General features: G+C 36.4%; 1 protein-coding gene across 1 annotated transcript in view; it reads right to left on the bottom strand.

Moving 5' to 3' along the window:
* Window positions 1–15,955: 15,955 nt before the first annotated feature.
* Window positions 15,956–19,763, bottom strand: part of LOC107863515 (putative ABC transporter B family member 8) — a 14,625-nt gene continuing 10,817 nt past the window's right edge. Inside the window, exons 6-10 of the mRNA XM_016709453.2 lie at window positions 18,671–19,211; window positions 18,416–18,595; window positions 17,021–18,295; window positions 16,526–16,932; window positions 15,956–16,444 (exon numbers count right to left, since the gene is read on the bottom strand). Of these exons, the coding sequence (XP_016564939.1) occupies window positions 16,090–16,444; window positions 16,526–16,932; window positions 17,021–18,295; window positions 18,416–18,595; window positions 18,671–19,211 (2,758 nt within the window). The 3' untranslated portion in view covers window positions 15,956–16,089. The remainder of the gene's footprint in view (window positions 16,445–16,525; window positions 16,933–17,020; window positions 18,296–18,415; window positions 18,596–18,670; window positions 19,212–19,763) is intronic.

The raw sequence follows: 19,763 nt of genomic DNA, 5'->3' as shown, positions 1-19,763 counted from the left end.
ATGTTAAATGTTATAAAGTTGTAGCCATTTTGCGATTCCTTATTCAGATATCTCATTCAGATCATGCCCAAAATTTTTTGCTCCCTAATGTATTAGAACTTTTGACTAGGAGTGTTGAAGGTAACAAATATTCCTTTTCCAGTGGCTCTTAAGAAGTTTCATGACATTAGATATCACTTTATAGTTCTAAATATCCATTTTTACCAGGGATACTTCATTTGAGATATAAAATTTTAGTATGATTCGGTTCGTGTTGCCAACAATTTAGTGTAGCAATCAGACAGATAACCTCTATAGCTTTTTATCTTTATTATCTAGTCTTACTATCCGAAGTTTCATGAATATGCCTATTCTAAGAGGTAGTTTATTTACATTCATGCGAATTGTGAATTCAGCTGAGTCCTTACTCTATGTCTAAATTAGTCTCAACCATAAAATATATCTAGATTCAGAAATCAGTATCATGTTAGTTATCCAATATCAAAATTCAGTCAAGCAGTACTAGTGAGTTCCTAAACTTTCAAACTAGTCAAGGTTTAGTTGTAATATTACTCATCATGTCTATATTAATCTCTTAGAATTCTATACCATAGATTGTATCCCTTTTCCTATCCTCTCAGCCAAGTCAGTCTTTATTCGAGGACGAATGATCTCAACGGCGAGATATTATGACACCCTAAAAATCCAAGAAAATAATAGAACCTTGCTTCAAGTTCATGCAAAATAAAACCTCATGTTTTGGTAGTTTTATTAGTTACTTATACATATATTAAGCCCTCAAATAGCTCCAAGCTTATAAACAAGTCAAAACATCCATTGGCAATTAAATTCTTGTAAAGTTTATAATTGCAGCTAGCATCAAATGAGTATAACTTTTGTTATACTGAGAATTTTTTATCTCAATATCTACCAAAGGATAGATAATTGAACTAGATTTCCAACTATACCAATTTTTCCTTAACCCGATATCAGGGTAAAATGTTATGGCCAAAATACTGAAGCACTGCTAAAGCTGCCTAGTGGCTACGACTCTGATCACGATTCATGATCAAACATCACGGGTCGTTAGGAGAGAGTCGTGATCTAGGTAGTAAAGATTGAAACTAGGTTCCTTACCACGACTCATATTCAGACCTCACGAGTCGTGACCTAAGTCATCGGGACTTCTTTCAGGCGACTTCCAGATGATTTCTAAAGGGTCTTTTCCCACTCTTTTAACCCCAAAACGACTTCATTTAAGCTATTTTAAGGTTGATAAAATATCCAGAACAACCCAAAATCCCTCATGCTCAACACCACACCAAAATTTCTTAAGAGACATGTGATTTTCTACTCTTCCAAACCAAAAAATTGGGGCTTGTCATTTTTCAAGTCCAAATCCTCAAAACTTCAATTCAAGAATTGAAAGTAATCAGGTATGTGGGTATAGAATGAATATTTCCTTTCATCTTCGTGCCAAAATTATGATTTGTTCATAAACTTTATGATTTTCATAAACTAGGGTTTTACCCAAATTGTCACTCCAAGCTTAAATTCAATTTCCCATGATATATTTGTCACTCATAAGAATGTTTTAATGATTATTTATGGTTTCCTTGGCCCATATCATATCATTCACGCTATTCTAAAATACAAGCATATTTTACATGATATTAGTTACGATTTCAAGAATACGATCAAGCTACATGAGATTTCCCTAATTTATTTAGTTTATTTTGTAATTAAACCCTGAATACATGTTTTTCCATAAGAATAGCATCTTCCTATGTTCAAAATAGTGAATTCCCTTATTATGATACGTTGTTGAGTTTATGGGTTTAAATTGTGAATTTTCTCTTAATATCAGTTAATGTCATCATGTGTAGAGATGATGGATTATGAAGACCCGATACCTAGGAATTTAGTTCCATGTTATTGAGTACTTCACATTTATACATGCATTGTTATGTACAAAATACCATGACTTGAGCATATCAGTTATAGTTTATACTTAAGAGTAGTTCAGTTGGGAGTAGTTCTTAGCAACGATTGAATGCAGGGATGAAGGCTCACCCACCAGTATAGGACTGAGACCTTTCGTAGAAGTCCCTAAGTTCCAGAACTATATTGCCACCGTAGATTATGAGGGGTCACCCGCCAATTGAGGACTAACACCCTAGTCCTTTGGGATATTAGTTTAGTAAAACCACACCAGCCCAATGTTGATACCCTTGGCAAGGTACTGACACCCTTCCAACTGGGGTTACAGGTTGGACCATAGTTTTGCTCAAATTGGGGTATGTTGGTTATTGTTAGCTCCCATAGTCCTCAATTTATATTCAGCTTATGGTTCAGTTCAAATATGAATGACCCTGTATTTAGTACTCAGTTGTTCAGGTTTATACAGTACATGTTTATACTTAGTCATTGCATCAGTTCTCATCCCACAAACCCAATATTTATACATGACCCTCGGAATAGTTTTATAGCATATCCAGCTTTAACTTGAGATTACATATAGTATTTATATTTTTACAGCTTCCCAGTTTACAAAAATATTTTAGCTCATAATTTAGAAATTTCACTATACCTTACGTCTTTTACGTACATACATGTTTTAAATGTAGATTTTAGCAAACGGCTTATGTCCTCAATTTTAAAACATGTTTTAAGTAATTCCATGACTAGTGCATATCTCACATACTCAGTACATTCTAAAGTACTGACAGCATACCTCTTCAACCTACATTTTTCATGTGATGTAGATTCAGGTGCTTACTACAGAATCATTGCTAAGCAGGTCACAGCATTCAGCCAGCAAGTGATAAGTTCTCTTATTTTGAGGACTCAAGTCAGTCACAGTTCTTGTACTTATATTTTTTTATTCATATGTATTGATTAGGGATAGTTGGGGGTTATGTCCCGACTACTTATAGTCAGTATTAGTAGAGGCTTCATAGATGGTCGGTCAAAGTCATTATATGTAATTTAAGTTCCTCTTTCTTTCAGATTACACTATTGTAAACTTTGAATAGATATGTATTGAAACAACTTACCTCATGATTATGCTTCTACTTAGTAAATTTAGTTGTTATATTTGTTTTAATTAGTTGCTCAAGCATCATGTCAGTACCATGGATTAGCTTGGGATCACTTTTGGTTTTAAGCACCGTGTTACAACTAAAGGGTAATCTCGGATCGTGACACAAAAGAACGTAAGAGTTGTCATGAATGTAAAGAAAAATAATATCAAAGGTGATGAAAAACGTCCAAGGAATAGGTTGGTAAAAAGGGAAAACCCTATTTATATTTTACCAAACTGAACCAAAAGATATCTCATTCATTCTTTTGTTCAAAGAAAAGGGCCCAAGCTAGTCTAATTTTCTAAAAATAACCGCTGACTATTTTGAAGGATCAAGTGAAAGAAGCGAGCAAACATGATACATGAACAGTGCTTGGTCAAGGCATATGAATAAGGAAAATTAGATTTCTTTCACTAGCCGCTATTATAGGGGAAATGTAGTCTTTGAATATAGATAAAAAGAGAATAAGTTGGCTATAGAAAGACTAAAAATCTTGTGATTAGGGGAATCATGGATAAAACATGTGGATGAACCTGATCCATTACAGGAATATAATTGGGGAAGATTAAGTTTACATGAGTATCACTCAATGATTAGCTAAAGAACATTATACAAAATCCATATTAAATTTAAGTTTATGCTTGATTTTCTACATTTAATTGTATGTCTCTATACCATTTTTATGTTCAAGTAACTCATGTAATATAATATTATAGTTGCCTATGTCATAGGAAAATAACTTTAAAATAGAAACAGAATCAAGGATCGAAATACTAATCGAGGTATGTGCAGCAATATTTTTTTCAGATACTAAGAATGATTATAAAGCATTTTTACAAGTTCCTTCCAAAATTCCTAAAAGACATTGAATCCTAAAAGTAATCAATAACTATAACTCTTTTAAAAATAAGAAGTCCAAGGTAATAATGATTTTTGTAAGTTATCAACCCTACCTCATCACACCATTTCTCAAAGACAAACTTTATTGATGACTTAGAGGTTGCTCATGTAGATAGTGATTTTGAGAGAGTATCTATTACTAAAAATGTTATTGATAAAGGTACTGTTGTAATGTATGATCAAGAGATAATAGAGGTACCAAGTGAGGGAGAATTATTTGGGGTGTGAATAAGTAAAATTTGTCAGTGGGGCTACTAATATTAATGATGGAGTTAAAGATGATGTATCTTGTGGGGGGGATATCTAGGTGACCCCACTTTTAGACTTGTTTCATCTGATGGACTCAGTATTGTTGATACATCTTGGGGGAAACACTTAGGGACCCCTCAGTTGAATCTAGTTCTTTTGTTAGGCTTACTGTAGAAAAAGATTTAGGGTTAGTGAACAAGATAGATAATTTAGGGTTGGTTCTGAAATATTTGCGCCTATAGAACATATTGAGGTAGTTTCTCCTTCTATACCGATGGGAAAAGCTGATGACAAATACACTATTCTTAAAAATGAACATGTCTCTATTGCGTTGACCAAACATCCTTTAATAAGAATTAAACAAAATAAAGTTGAGCTCAAAATTAGAAACCACTATAGGATAAAGAAATATGTATAAGTACTCTAAATCTATGAACCAAGTGGTTTTACCAACTTCTTCGATGGGGTGTAATGCTTCTTTACAATGCCTAAGGGTTGTTTTAGCTATGTACTTTATGCTTCTCACTTTGAGGCCTTGGATATGCTTCGTGTGCAGTATGATAAAGTGAAGGATGTTCTTAAGGAGGAAAATATGTGCTTTAAGGTTGGACTGAAAAAAATAAAAGGTTACAAACTCTGCCAACATACAATGTTTGTTTAACTTGCTCAAAAAAATCCATTTTCATCACCTTATGATCCAGCTGCACCTAAATCCTAGTCCTCCTATCCTTAGACTCTCCAAACCTTTTCTAATCTCATCACAAGTGGTTTAATTTTGTTAAAAGTATGAGTTTTATCTAATGATGATTAATGAAAATATTTGGGCTTTAGTCTCTTGCTTCTGGATATTCCCTTATCTTTGACAACACTTTGCTATATATAACTAAGATTTTTGTTCTTAAGGATTTGTATAGATGATATCCCCAATGACTGTTTAATTACCCATATTAATATGCTCTTTGTTTTCACGGTATTTTATGATGCTAAAAGAGAAAAGTGTATACTATGTAATTTTTTTAACCTAGTGTTCTGACCTGGTTCTTCTAATATTTTTCTCCTAATACTTTGATATTCATATGGTCAAAAATATTTTAGATCATGCCAAGAGTAGGAAGATAAGGATTGTGCAGCTTTTATAACCTAATTAACTAACCTAGTTAATTCAAATGATTTATGCTTTAGCATTCATCAGTCAAGATGATGATACTGAAATTGAATGCACAGAGACATGAGTTTTTCATAATTAAAAGGGGGTAATTTGTTAGGAATTGTGAGGTTTTAATGATTGACAAGAGGCCATGGAACAAGTATAGTTGATTCACAAAAAAACTACTTCAAAATGTTTCAACTTGCAAGAGGACTTTTGGTGGATAAAGTCATTTATACAAAAATAAAGAAATGAAAGTTTGTTATTTGAGATAAACATAGGGAGATCACAATGTTTAAAAAAAGAGTTATTGTTTGACTATAACACTGGAGAAGATAGTCCAAGAAACATGGTGAAGTTAAAAATCTATTTGGTTGTGAAGATCAATGAAAGTTATATATAGTCAAGTACTTTCAAAACGAGATTCATACAATTACACTGAAAAAAAGTAGAACACAAAAAATAAGAATAATAATATTTCAGACAGATCTACCTAATTATCCAATAGTTGCAAGTACTGTAGTACCCCGTAAGATCGTAGCTCAATTCAGGTCATGATTTGCACGTTGAAGGGGTCCTAGACTTAGAAATTTCACTAAATATTGAGGAATTAGTCATTTCCAAGACCCCTAAACTTCGATGACTTTATTTTTGACCTTCTCGACCTCAAAATATCAATTTTTGAGTTGATCTATGATCGGCATGGTTCAAAGTACATCTTGAATGAGTTTTGGAATTTTTAGATGAGCGTAGAGGTGTGTTTGGAAAACCAAAATAAAGGCATCATCGGGATAGGCGGGAACCTTAGCATAGAGGTGTGTTTGGAAAATGAAAATAGAGGCATCATCGGGATAGGCGGGAACCTTCTCCTTTTGTCCACCGCTTTAAGGCAGGCGCCACCCATAGTAGACCACCGCTACAGAGCCCACTACGCCCCTCTCTTTTTTACCCAGCTTTTGTTACTTGTTATTTAAGGGTATTTAGGTTAATTCCCTAAACCTAATTCATCCATAACACGAGATTGGGATCCCCAAAGAGAATTATTTTCCCTTTTACTCATAAATTCTCTCAAGAAAACCATTTTTCATCTCAATAACAAACTCTAACCCTTTCACAAAGAATCAAGAAATTCAAGCTTCAAGTTCAAGAACTCCTCAAGGAACCTTCAAGAATTCATCTAGTGAGGTATGTAGGATGTTCATCCATGGATTCCTTTCACCATAGAGCCCAAAACCCTCTTTTATGTTTAAATATGAGTTTATACATGTTCTTGATGAAATAAAACTATGAATCTCTTGTTAATTCAATTTTAAGTTATAGTTTCAAGTGTTTTCAAGTAAGATGAGTCATATCATACTTTAAGTATTGCAATTCCCATGTAATGATCAATTGAACTTGATGTTTAATCCTCAATATATGAATTTATCCATGAAACTATGTTATTTCTTCATATTTTATGTATTTCCATGTTGATCTTATGGTTTACTACATGTCTGGATGAAATACCCATGTTTTTGGTCTTTGAGCTGTGATTTCATACTACTGTGTTACAAGCTTAATATCATATTTTACAATCATTCAATGTTGGTGGGTTATGAACACCCGATACCTAGTTGTTTTACATGATTTTAGTATCTCAAAAATAATTTTAATTAAGCTATGAGTATTATCATTCAATTAGTTATTATAAATAGACCATGATGAGCAATGCCAGTTGTAGGTTCAGTTGTATTTAATTCAATATAGTTCAGTAGCTGTGTCAGTTCAGTTGGCAGTAGTATTTAGCACCGAGCAAACCCAAGGATGGGGGTTCACCTGCTAGTAGAGGATGTGACCTTTAGTAGCAGTCCCTAAGATCTAAAACTATGTAGCCAGTATAGGTTTGAGATGTCTTCCTGCCAGTTGAGGGTTGACAAATATCTCATGAAAGCACCTGCCAGTAGAGGGTGACTCCTTAGTCCTTCAGGATACCAGTTTAGTAGATCCACATAGCTAGTGCTAGTACCCGTGGCACGGTACTGACATTCTTCAAATGGGGGTTATGGTTGGAACTCGATTAGCTCAGATTAGGACATGTCAGTAAGATGATACCTCCCACAGTATCAGTAATATTTAGTATAATTCAGTTAGGTTTGCTTGATGAGGTGTACAGAATCTCAGTTATACAAATTTCAGTCATTCAGTTTTACAGATTATTTCAGCATCATATTTATACTTGGTCTTACATTCTCAAATATTACATATTTTCATGCATTCATGCTATGTTATCTTATGCATTTCAGCTATCCCATATCTCATATACCAGTACATTCAAAGTATTAACCACATAATCTTTTTTGCACTATGCTATCTTATAACATAGGTTCGGATGCATATTTTCCTAACCACTCTTAGACAGGTCAGTGACACTCAGCAGCAGTAGTGGTGAGTCCTCATCCATCAAGGACATGATTTGTTATTTCGGTCATTTTAGTACTTATATATTTCAATCAGTCAGAGTTAGTTGGGGGTTTGTACCATTAACTCCTTAGTTAGTTTAGAGGCTTTCAAACCATCTGACAAACTAGTTAGATAGTCATTTTGTTACTTTCAGTATTATTAATTGTTTCAGACATTTCAGTATTTCATATTTTGGTATTCTAGGTTTACAATATCCACTAGAGTATATTTCGCATATTTTGTTATTATTACTATTATTTTTGGTGCTCATAGCAGGTACTAGCATATTGGTTAGCTTGTGATCGTAAGCACCATTGTAGGGACTAAGGGGTAACCTTGAGTCATGACAAAACTTGGTATCAGTGCCTAAGGTTTTAGAGTGTCCTAGAGAGTCTAAAGCCACGTTGAGTAGAGTCTTGTGCATGTATGTGAAGTGCACCACACTTATGGACAAGAGGCTATAAAATGTTTTTAGGAAAGTTTCCCTTCTTTCCGTATTTATGTCGTGCAAAAAAGCAGGAGCTCTATTTAAAATTTTGTCTAATTCATCCTTCATCTCTTTATAGATAATACCTCCTAAAAAATAACAGAAGAAGGAATGGGGATCAGCCCGCACCACCGCCTGTTCAGGAAGATCCCATGAATGAGCATGTCTTTCATACTGAGTTTAGGGCCATTTTTATAACCCTGGCCCATTTAGTAGCTGCACAGAACAAAAAGTGAGTTGCTTTCCTAGCCAATCCAGTGGCAAATACAGCTGCGATCAGGATTTGAGATTGTACTCAGATGAATCCCCATCTGTTTTTGGGATCCAAGTATGAAGGGGACCCACAGGAGTTTATTGGTACGGTTCAAAAGGTGACAGATATTATCGGTGTCAATTTGAGTGAGAGTTTAGATTTGGTAGCATATCAGTTGCAGTATATAGCTCACACCTAGTTTAAGTTGTGGAATAAAGATAGAGGTAAAGAGGTAGGTTTTTTTGAGTGAGGGAGTTTGCCACGTCTTTCTTAGACAGGTTTTTTCTATTGAAGTTGAGAAAAGATAAGGTTTAGGATTTCATTAATTTGAAGCAAGGAAACATAAGTGTGAAAGAGTAATCACTTAAGTTTACTCAATTGGTGAGGTATGCTCCTACTGTAGTGGTAGACAATAGGTTTAGAATGAGTAAGTTTATATCTGGTATAGCTGATTGTGTGGTCAAGGAGTGTAGGAATGCCATGTTGATTAAGGAGATGAACTTATCTAGACTTATGGTTCATGCTCAGCTTATGGTTCATGCTCAGTAGAGTGAGGAGGAGAAGCATAAGGAGAGACAGGGTGATAACAAGAGGGCTAGAATAAGTATTTTCAACTTTTCTCAACCAAAGTCAAAAGGTGGTAATAATTCTCAGATCCATAATAAAGTTTTAGCCCCAACTCCATCTTCAGCTAGTGCACCAGCTCCTAAGTTCAGACAAGATAGTTGAGACAGGGTGCCAGGCTTTAAGTCCCAAGGCAATGTAAGCAGTGGTCGTACTAATCCAGTTTGTCAAAAATATGGTAGGCATCACTAGGGTGAGTGTAAAACAAATAGAGATGGATGTTTTGGATGTAGCAAGCTAGGCCACAAGGTCAGGGATTGCCCAAGGGCTGGTTAGCAGGGTTAGTCCAATCGTTCTTTACCTCTAGCAAGTCACCCGACTTATCAAGGTGTAACCTTCAGTACAACTAGTGGGCAGCATCAGAATAAGCTGTATGTACTCCAGGCTTGACATGATTAGGAAAATTCTCCTAATATGGTTACGGGTACGTTTCATGTCTTTTATCTTCATGTTTATACTTTATTAGACCCTAAAGCTTCACTTTATTTTGTGACTCCTTATATAGCCGTCAACTTCCGTGTTAGTCCTAAAATATTAGCAGAACCCTTCTCAGTGTCTACTCCAATAGGTAGCTTTATTAAAGCCAGGCAAGTATACAGGAACTACCCGATTATGGTATCTCAAAAAGTTACCTCAGTTGATGTCGTAGAGTTAGAGATGACTGATTTTAATGTCATTCTCGGCATGGATTAGCTACACTCATATTATGCCTCATTTTATTGCAAAAATAAAGTCGATCAATTTCAGTTTCCCAATAAACCAGTCATTGAATGGAGGGGTAGTACCTCAATTTTTAGGGGTCAGTTTATTTCATACCTTAGAGCAAGAAATATGATATCTAAAAGGTGTGTTTACCATTTTGTTCGAGTCAAAGACTCTAGTTTTGAGACTGCAAGTCTCAAGTCAGTTTTAGTAGTAAGGGAATTTCTAGATGTGTTCCCTGAAGATCTTCTTGGATTTCCTTCCAAAAGGGAAATTGGCTTTGGAATAGATCTCCTTCCAGATACCCAACCTATATCTATTCCACCTTATAGAATATCTCCAGCTGAGCTTAAGGAGCTAAAAGAGTAGTTGAAAGATATCTTAGATAAGGGTTTTATCAGGTCTAGTATTTCCCCATGGGGCACTCCAATCTTGTTCGTGCGTAAGAAAGATGATTTTCTCAGAATATACATTGATTACCATCAGTTTAACAAAGTCACAATCAAGAATAAGTATCCACTCCCCAGGATTGATGACTTGTTTGACCAACTTTAAGGTGCCAGTTATATCTCTCAGATAGACCTTAGATTAGGCTATCATTAGCTTAGAGTCATAGAATGTGACATTCCAAAGACAGCTTTCAAAACTCAATATGGTCATTTCAAATTTTTAGTTATGTCTTTTGGACTAACGAATGCCCCTGCAGCTTTCATGGACTTGATGAACAGGGTGTTTAATTATTATTTAGACATGTTCTTCACAGTCTTCATTGATAATATCCTTGTCTATTTCCGTAGTGAGAATGATCATGCAGACCATCTAAGAATTATGTTGCAGACCCTTAGAGCTCATCAGTTGTTCGATAAATTCAGTAAGTGCGAATTTTATATAAGATCAGAAGATTTTCTTGGCCATATTATTTTTGATGATGGCATTAGAGTTGACCTTCAAAAGATCAAAGTAGTGAGAAACTAGCCTTGACTCATCTCTCCATTAGATATCAGGAGTTTCTTAGGTTTGGCTGGCTATTACAGGTGGTTTGTTGAAAGGTTTTCTTCTATTACATCCCCCATGTCTTGATTGAATTAGAAGAAAGTCAAGTTTTGATGGTCAGATTCTTGCGAGAAGATTTTTCAGGAGTTAAAGAGTCGACTCACTTCAGCCCCAGTATTGACTTTGCTAGATAGTTTGGATAGATTTTTTATTTACTGTAATGCTTTCAGAGTTGGTCTTGGATATGTATTGATGTAGAGAGGTAAAGCCATAGCCTATGCCTCTATACAGCTTAAGCCCCATGCAAAGAATTATCCTACCAATGATCTTAAATTGGCAGTTGTTATGTTTGCTTTGAAAATTTAGAGACATTACCTTTATGGGGTATATGTGGATGTGTTCACTGATCATAAGAGTTTTCAGTATGTTTTCACGCAGAAAAATTTGAATCTTCATTAGAGAAGGTGGCTTAAGTTGTTGAAAAATTATGATATGAGTGTGTTGTATCATCCGGGCAAGGTCAATGTAGTGGCAAATGCCCTTAGAAGGTTGTCTGTGGGTAGTGTTGCTCATGTTGAGAAGAATAGAAAGGGGTTTACCAACTAGATCAGGTATCTGGTTGGTTAACTCAACTGAAGGCAGTTTATGCGTTCAGAATGGTTCGAAATCTTCTCTCATTGCCAAAGTAAAGAAAAATCAAGATAGAGATCCTAGTTTGGTTAAGTTGAAGGAAGTGGTTAGAGATCAGGAGGTGAAGGTTTTCTCCCAAGGGAGGGATGGTGTTCTCCATTATCAGGGAAGATTATGTGTTTCGTGTGTTGATGACTTAAGACAGCGAATACTTGCAGAAGCATATAATACATAGTACTCTATCCATCCCAGATCCACTAAGATGAACCGTGATTTGCGAAAAATTTATTGGTGGAGTGGTATGAAGAGGGATATTATAGATTTTATGGTTAAGTGCCCAAATTGTCAATATGTCAAGGTTGAGCACCAACGGCCTAGTGGCACAATACAAGAGTTCAGCATCCCCACTTAGAAATGGCAAGTGGTAAACATGGATTTTGTGACAGGGTTGCCTCGTATGCGTCGTCAATATGATTTGGTATAAGTAATTGTAGACAAAATGACCAAATCAGCTCATTTCTTTCCAGTTTATACCTCGTACTTAGCTAAGGATTATGCCAGGCTCTATCTTAGGGAGCTAGTTAGGTTGTATGAGATTCCGTTGTCTATCATATCAGATAGAGGTACTCAGTTTACCTCTCACTTTTGGAAAGCCTTTCAGAATGGTCTTGGTACCTAAGTTTATCTCAGTATAGCTTTTCATCCTCAGACAGATAGTCAAGCAGATAGGACTATTCATACCTTAGAGGACATGTTAAGGGCATGTGTAATTGACTTTAAAGGTAGTTGTGATGACCACTTACCTTTGATTGAATTTTCCTATAATAATAGTTATCACTCTAGTATTTAGATAGTAGGCTCTTTATAGGAGGAGATATAGATCTCACATTGGTTGGTTCGAGGCAGGTGAGGACACGTTGATAGGGCCAAATTTAGTGTATAAGGCGATGGAGAAAGTTTAGTTAATTTGAGAGAGTCTGAAGACAGCCCAAAGCCATCAAAAATCTTATGCAGGAACGAGGAGAAGGGATCTCAAATTTAAAGTTAGTCATTTAGTGTATCTGAAAATATCACCTATGAAGGGAGTAAAGAGATTGGCAAGAAGGGAAAAATCAGTACCCATTATGTTGGCCCATATAAAATCTTGAGTCATTTTGGAAAGATAGCTTATGACCTAGAGTTACCTGTAGATTTGGTGTCAGTATATTCGGTATTTCATATTTCTTTATTAAAGAAATATATTGGTGATTCAGCTGTAATTGTTTCTCTAGAGTATATGGATGTTAAGGATAGTCTTTCTTACAAAGAATTCCCAGTTTAGATACTTGATTGTTAGGTCCATAGACTTAGGAATAAAGAAATTCCTTTGGTTATAATTCTTTGGCGGAACCAGTCTGTTAAGGGAGCCACTTGGGAAGCAGAAGTAGATATGTGAACCAAGTACCCTCAAGTTTTCTCCGTGAACTCAGATTTAGCTTAAGGTAACGATCTTCATCAGATTGACTCTTTTCAGTTCCCTATTTCACATTTCATGTATTCATGAAACCAGTTCAACTTATATATCATGTTTCAAACTCAGTCGTGATGTTTCCAGTTGTGTGTGTTCAGTTTCCTCGGTAGTCTCAGTCTAACCAGTCTCATTCGGGGATGAATATTCCCAAGAGGGAGATATTGTAATACCCCGTAAGATCCTAGCTCAATTCAGCTTATGATTTGCATGTTGAAAGGGTCCTAGACTTAGAAATTTCACTAAGTGTTGAGGACTTAGTTATTTCCAAGACCCCTAAATATCAATGATTTTATTTTTGACCTTCCTGACCTCAAAATGTCTATTTTTAAATGGATTCATGATCGGGGTAGTTCAAAGTATGTCTCGGGTGAGTTTTGAAATTCAAATAAGTGTAGGGTTGTGTTTTGAAAACCAAAACAGAGACATCACCAGGATAGGCGGGCGATGCCCCCTTCAGTCCACTGCTCTAAGGCGCACCCTGCCTAGGTTAGTCCCCTGCTCTAAGGCGGGCACCGCTCGTGGTAGAATGTCACTCCAGAGCCCACGAAACCCCTCCCCTTTTCGTCCAGCTTTTGTTCCATATTATTTAAGGGTATTTAGGTCAATTCCCTATGCCTTATTCGTCCATAATATAAGATCGGTATCCCCAAGGAGCATTATTTACCCTTTTACACATAAATTCTCTCAAGAAAACCATCTTTCATCTTAAGAATAAACCTTAACCCTTTCACAGGGAATCAAGAAATTCAAGCTTCAAGTTCAAGAACTCCTCAAGGAACCTTCAAGAATTCATCTAGTGAGGTATGTGGGATGTTCATCCATGGATTTCTTTGACCATGGATCCCAAAACACTCTTTTATGTTTAAATATGGGTTTGCATGTTCTTGATGAAATAAAACCATGAGTCTCTTATTAATTCAATTTCAAGTTATCGTTTCAAATGTTTTCAAGTAAGATAGGTCATATCATACTTTAAGTATTACAATTCCCATATCATGATCAACTGAACTTCATGTTTAATCCTCAAACGAATTTAGCCATGAAACTATGTTGTTTCTTCATATTTTAAGTATTTCTATGTTGAGCTTATGGCTTACTACATGTTTGGATAAAATGCCCATGTTTTAGGTCTTTGAACTGTGATTTCATACTACAATATTACAAGCTTGATATCGTATTTTACAATCGTTCAATGCTGGTGGGTTATGAACACTCGATACCTAGTTATTTTACATAATTCCAGTATCTCAAAAATGATTTCAGTTATACAATGAGTGTTATCATTCAATTAGTTATTATAAATAGACCATGATGAGCAATGCCAGTTGTAGGTTCAGTTGTATTTAATTTAGTCCATTTTAGTATCCGTGTCAGATCAGTTAGGAGTAGGATTTAGCACCGAGTGAACCCAGGGATAGGGGCTCACCTGCCAGTAGAGGGTGTGACCTTTAGTAGCAGTTCTTGAGTTCCAGAACTACGTAGCGAGAGTAGGTTTGAGATGTCTTCCTTCCAGTTAAGGGTTGACACATATCTCATGAGAGCACCTACCAGTAGAGGGTGACTCCTTAGTCCTTCGGGATACCATTTTAGTGGATCCACACAATCAATGCTAGTACCCATGACAGGTACTGATACCCTTCCAATTGAGATTACAGATTGGACCTCGATTAGCTCAGATTGGGACATGTCGGTAAGATGATACCTCCCACAGTCTCATTACAGTATTCAATATAATTCAGTTTAGGTTTGTTTGTCTAGGTATCCAGAATCTCAGTTATTCAGATTTACAGATTATTTCAGCATCATGTTTATACTTGGTCTTGCATTCTCAGATATTATATGTTTCATGTATTCATGCCTAGTTATATTATGCATTCCAGTCAGTCCTCATCTCATATACCAGTACATTAAAAGTACTGATCGCATACTCTTCTTTGCGCTATGTTTTCTTATAACATAGGTTCGGACGCACAGTTTTCCAACCGCTCTTAGACAGCTCAGCGACACTCCGCAGCAGTAGTGGTAAGTCCTCATCCATCGAGGACATGATTTGTTATTTCAGTCATTTCAGTACTTCTATATTTTAGTCAGTCGGAGTTAGTTGGGGTTTGTCCCATCAACTCCTCAGTCATTTTAGAGGCTTTCAGACCATCAGACAAACTAGTTAGACAATCAGTTAGTTACTTTCAGTATTATCCATTGTTTCAGACATTTTAGTATTTTATATTTCGGTATTCCAGATTTATAGTATCCATCAGAGTATCTTCCACATATGTTATTATTGTTACTATTATTTTCAGTGCTCACAGCATGTACCAGCTCATGGGTTAGATTGTGATCACTTGTGATTGTAAGCACCATTGTCGTGACTAGGGGGTAGCATCGGGTCGTGACAAGTACGAAGAACCAGATTGAAGAACTTGTTCCACGGGACTATATTTTACAGCTCTTAAGTCTAGTTTTGAGCATTCTTTAATCGAATTTGAATTTTCCTACTTTCTTTGCGCCAATGAAACTAGTTTAGGAGTTTAGTTTTCAAGTTGAGATAACTCGAAGACTTAGGAACATAAACCTTGGAAGGTTTTTTGTGTTTTTAGGAATTAGAATTAGTTCCTGGGGTTGCAAGAGTTTTGTAATCTGACTTTTAAGTTTGGGGAATTTGGAGCGGATTCAACATTCTAGGGAGATTGTTGAGTATTAAGGATTAGGGTTAATTCCGAGATTGCAAGTTTTGTAGTCTAAATTATGAGTGGGGCTCATTGTTTTAGTGGATTTGGGGTAAAATCCTGCAAAGGTACAGGTCGTGGTATTTTACACCTTTGTGAGTTGGGTACTTTCCACGTAAAAATCTTGTGTTATGTTCTTTCCTTTAATTTACTACTTTAGTTGCTTGTAAAAGGAATACGTTAGGCAACTTTGGTCCTCCACATAGACCAAAATTGGACATAACTCACGTGAATTATTAGGACGTGCAAAACCATCCATTTTTTTCATTGATTCATTTATCATCGTGCTCAAGATTTAAAACTTACACAACAAGGCTATATTTACCTTGTACAACAAGGCACTTTTACTTGCATAGATGGATAATTATTATGTGGATTGAAGATTAACAAGATTGAAAAATGCGCCTCGTTTATTCTTTAGGTGGACATAGGTTCCTTTCTCCAAAACCTTCCCCTCGGAAATAAAAGCAATGGAATCTAAATTCCAGATGGTGTTTAACCGGTGCGCCACAACCACTGTCGTTCTTCCAACCATCAGTTGATCCAATGCTGTCTGCACAAGTTGCTCCGACTGAACATCCAGAGCACTCGTTGCTTCGTCTAAAAGTAGTATAGTTGGGTTCCGTATTATTGCCCGTGCAATCACAATTCTTTGCCTTTGCCCTCCTGAAATTGTCGCACCTCTATCCCCACATTCTGTCTCGTATCCATTTTTAAGTGACCTACATATATATGGCTTACTTAGTGTACTCAACAATTACTTACTGAAAGCTCGATCATAATTAATTAAAAAGCATACTTACGAAATAAATTCATGTGCATTGGCAGCTCTTGCAGCTTCCACCACCTCATTTTCAGATGCATTAAGTTTGCCAAACAAAATGTTTTCACGTATGGTGCCTGAATATATCACTGGTTCTTGGCTCACAAGCGCCATATGCCTTCTATACCATCCTATATCGAGTAACCGAATGTCTACACCATCGATTTTCAGTGATCCCTTATCTGCATCGTAAAATCTTTGAATCAAGGCAATTACTGTTGATTTTCCACATCCACTTTTCCCCACCAGTCCAATGCTAGTGCCTGCTTTCACCTCCAGGCTAAATTCGTGCAACACTAGCCTGTCAGGCCGACCTGGATATGTAAAATCTACCTTTTTCATCTCTATTCGACCAGTCATTTTGGTCCCGATGCTGCTATTCTTTGCCTAATTTGGAAAATATAGTATAATATTAGTTCAAATAATATTAATTGAAGTGATCATAAAAAAAGGTTTAGAAGGCCGTTTTTCTTACCTCATCCGATCCTTGAATCAATGATTTTCGATCAAGAATGGAAAAAATCGAAGCAACTACCGTTGATCCCTTGGCTAGATCAGAAGTCATGCTTCCAGCTTCAGCTATTACCTTTCCAGTGCTGACTAATATAAAGAACGTCTTGAAGACATCAGCAGCTGATATTTCTCCAGCATTAACTAGCTTTCCACCATACCAAAAATCCAGGGCCCAACAAATGAAAGTTAGGCCTTGGGCCGATCCTATACCAATACCAGCTAACCAAGATTTCTTCCTAGCCTCATTCCTTGGCTCATCTTGTGCCTCATCAAATATGTCAAGAACCTTATTTATGCTCCCAAACGAGGTCACAATCCTATGATTATAAACAGCCTCTACAGCAATTTGAGTGCTACGACATTGTGCCTTAACGAATTTAGCTGTCATAGTGGATAGCAAGACTTTTCGCGTGTAAAAGCATAGAATTGTGAGTGGTTGGACAATGATCATAACTAGTGCAAGTTTCCAAGCCACAACAAGCCCCATTACCATGGCAACAGTGACAGCTGAAGTGCTTTGGACCAGGAGTGATACTCTATCAGCGATAAGAGATTTCACCATGGCTGCTTCACTGCTCAATCGACAACATAAGGCTCCACTTGAGTTATGTTCCTCATCAAACCAGGCTGCTTCAAAGCTCAAAATTTTCTCAAGCATTTGCAGTCTTATTCTTCTGGTCAGGTATTCGCCCATGTAAGCAAAATTATAATGTTGGAATAAATTGAGAACAACAGAGACAAGGCAAAGGATGATGAAAATCATACAATATTTCTGAATTCTAGATTGCATCTCCTCATGACTTGGTAAGTAAAATGCTGAAATCATGCCACCTATGGTTAGTGCATAGACAGGTTGCACTGAACCAAATGCAATGGCTGATAAGATTCCCATAATTCCTTGCTTCCATTCTGGTAAGTTTAATGAAAGGAGCCGAGAAAAGGAAGGGGGAGGATGAGGTGAAGCTTGGGTCGGGCTGTCCTCAATGAGCAAAGGTGAGGCGATTACAGCTGGACTTGATCTCATTCCTGCACTGCTCCTTGTTACCGAAGAAATACGAGGTTCAACACTTTGTTCTTGATCGATAGAGCTGAATTGTCTTTGAAGTTTTTCAAGTCTTGCATATTGCCCATCTTTCTCCATAAGCTCATTGTGTGCCCCTAGTTCACTCATGCGGCCACTACTTACTACTGCAATGAGGTCTGCATTTCTGACTGTTGATAACTTATGGGCAACAACCTGATTGTCAAATTGTTGGAAGGGACCTTATTATGTCTCTACAATTCTTTTCACTTTAAACTGCTAATCAATGTGTCGAAGACCAAGCTTATTATTGGAAGTAAGAGAAGAAAGATTTACCAGTGTAGTTCGTCCAATGATGGCTTGATCCAAGGCATTTTGAACAAGTGTTTCTGATTCAGAATCAAGTGCACTTGTGGCTTCATCAAGCAAAAGAATCACGGGATTCTTTATGATGGCTCGAGCAATTGCAATTCTCTGTTTTTGACCACCTGATAGAAGTGCTCCTCTTTCACCAATCTGTCACAATTAATCATGTTAGAATCACGCTATGATGGTCACATCACAAACATCTATACAAAATCATGAACTGGCCTTGGTCTCATATCCTTCTGGAAGTTGCGTGATGAAATTATGAGCATTCGCAGTCATTGCTGCAGCCACAACTTCATCCATGGTTGCATCAACTTTCCCAAACATTATATTCTCCTTAATAGATGTTCCAAATAGTGCATTTTGTTGACTTACTAACCCCATTTTCCCTCTCAACCAGTTCAACTGCAACGACTTTATTTCTACACTATCAATACATATAGCTCCTGCATTAGTATCATAAAACCTTTGAAGTAGGGCAATGACAGTGGATTTTCCACTTCCACTTGCTCCAACCAGGGCCACTGTTTTTCCTGCTTCAATTTTAAGATTGAAGTCCTTGAGGACAACGGTATCTGGGCGAGAAGGATATGTAAACTTGACATTCCTGAAGTCCACCTCCCCTCTAATATTTCCTAGCACGAGTCCCCTTGTGTCTTCGCTGTCAATTTCTGGAACACGATCAATCCTATCAAATATTCTTGATGCAGCAACAGAAGCTTCTGTGAAGTATTTCACCTCAGGCAGCGCCATCCCAAGTGATCTACATAATATTTACCAGGTATTTTCCATTATGAAATTGAATTAAAGAGAAACAATTAAGATCTTTGATGTCTTTAAGCACTAAATAGGTGAAACAAATTCCTACCTGACAAAGAACTAATGGTTCTACAATTTATTAGTTAACACACCAATTTCAGATGCCCAAATCAAACTCATTTTCAGTTTTTACATGTGGTTTTAGTTTCATGGAGATTCAACAATTTGAGCATTTCACGAGAAAATTTTGTCGGTGAAGTTTTAATCAATAACTCAAAGACATCCTAATTCTTGTATTTCAAGTAATCTATCTATTGCTCGGATATTAGAGTTCACAAATTCCACGGGATATATATTGTATAGCTTGTCCTTGATGAAACAATTCATATTTGCAACCTTTAGACTAAAAATCATAATTTAAAATTCGATCTACATTGAATGTAGTATTTTATTTAAGTCTCTGAATATAGAAAATGCAGCCATATATCCTTTAATTAAATAAAAGCAGTTGGTAAGACATTTTATAATAGTCAAATTTGTGAGTGAGGTCAAAATT

This window comes from Capsicum annuum, chromosome 3, assembly GCF_002878395.1.
Source record: "Capsicum annuum cultivar UCD-10X-F1 chromosome 3, UCD10Xv1.1, whole genome shotgun sequence".
NCBI lineage: Eukaryota > Viridiplantae > Streptophyta > Magnoliopsida > Solanales > Solanaceae > Capsicum > Capsicum annuum.
The sequence above is the reverse complement of the archived record's forward strand: the minus strand, read 5'-3'. Positions and strand labels throughout refer to the sequence as shown.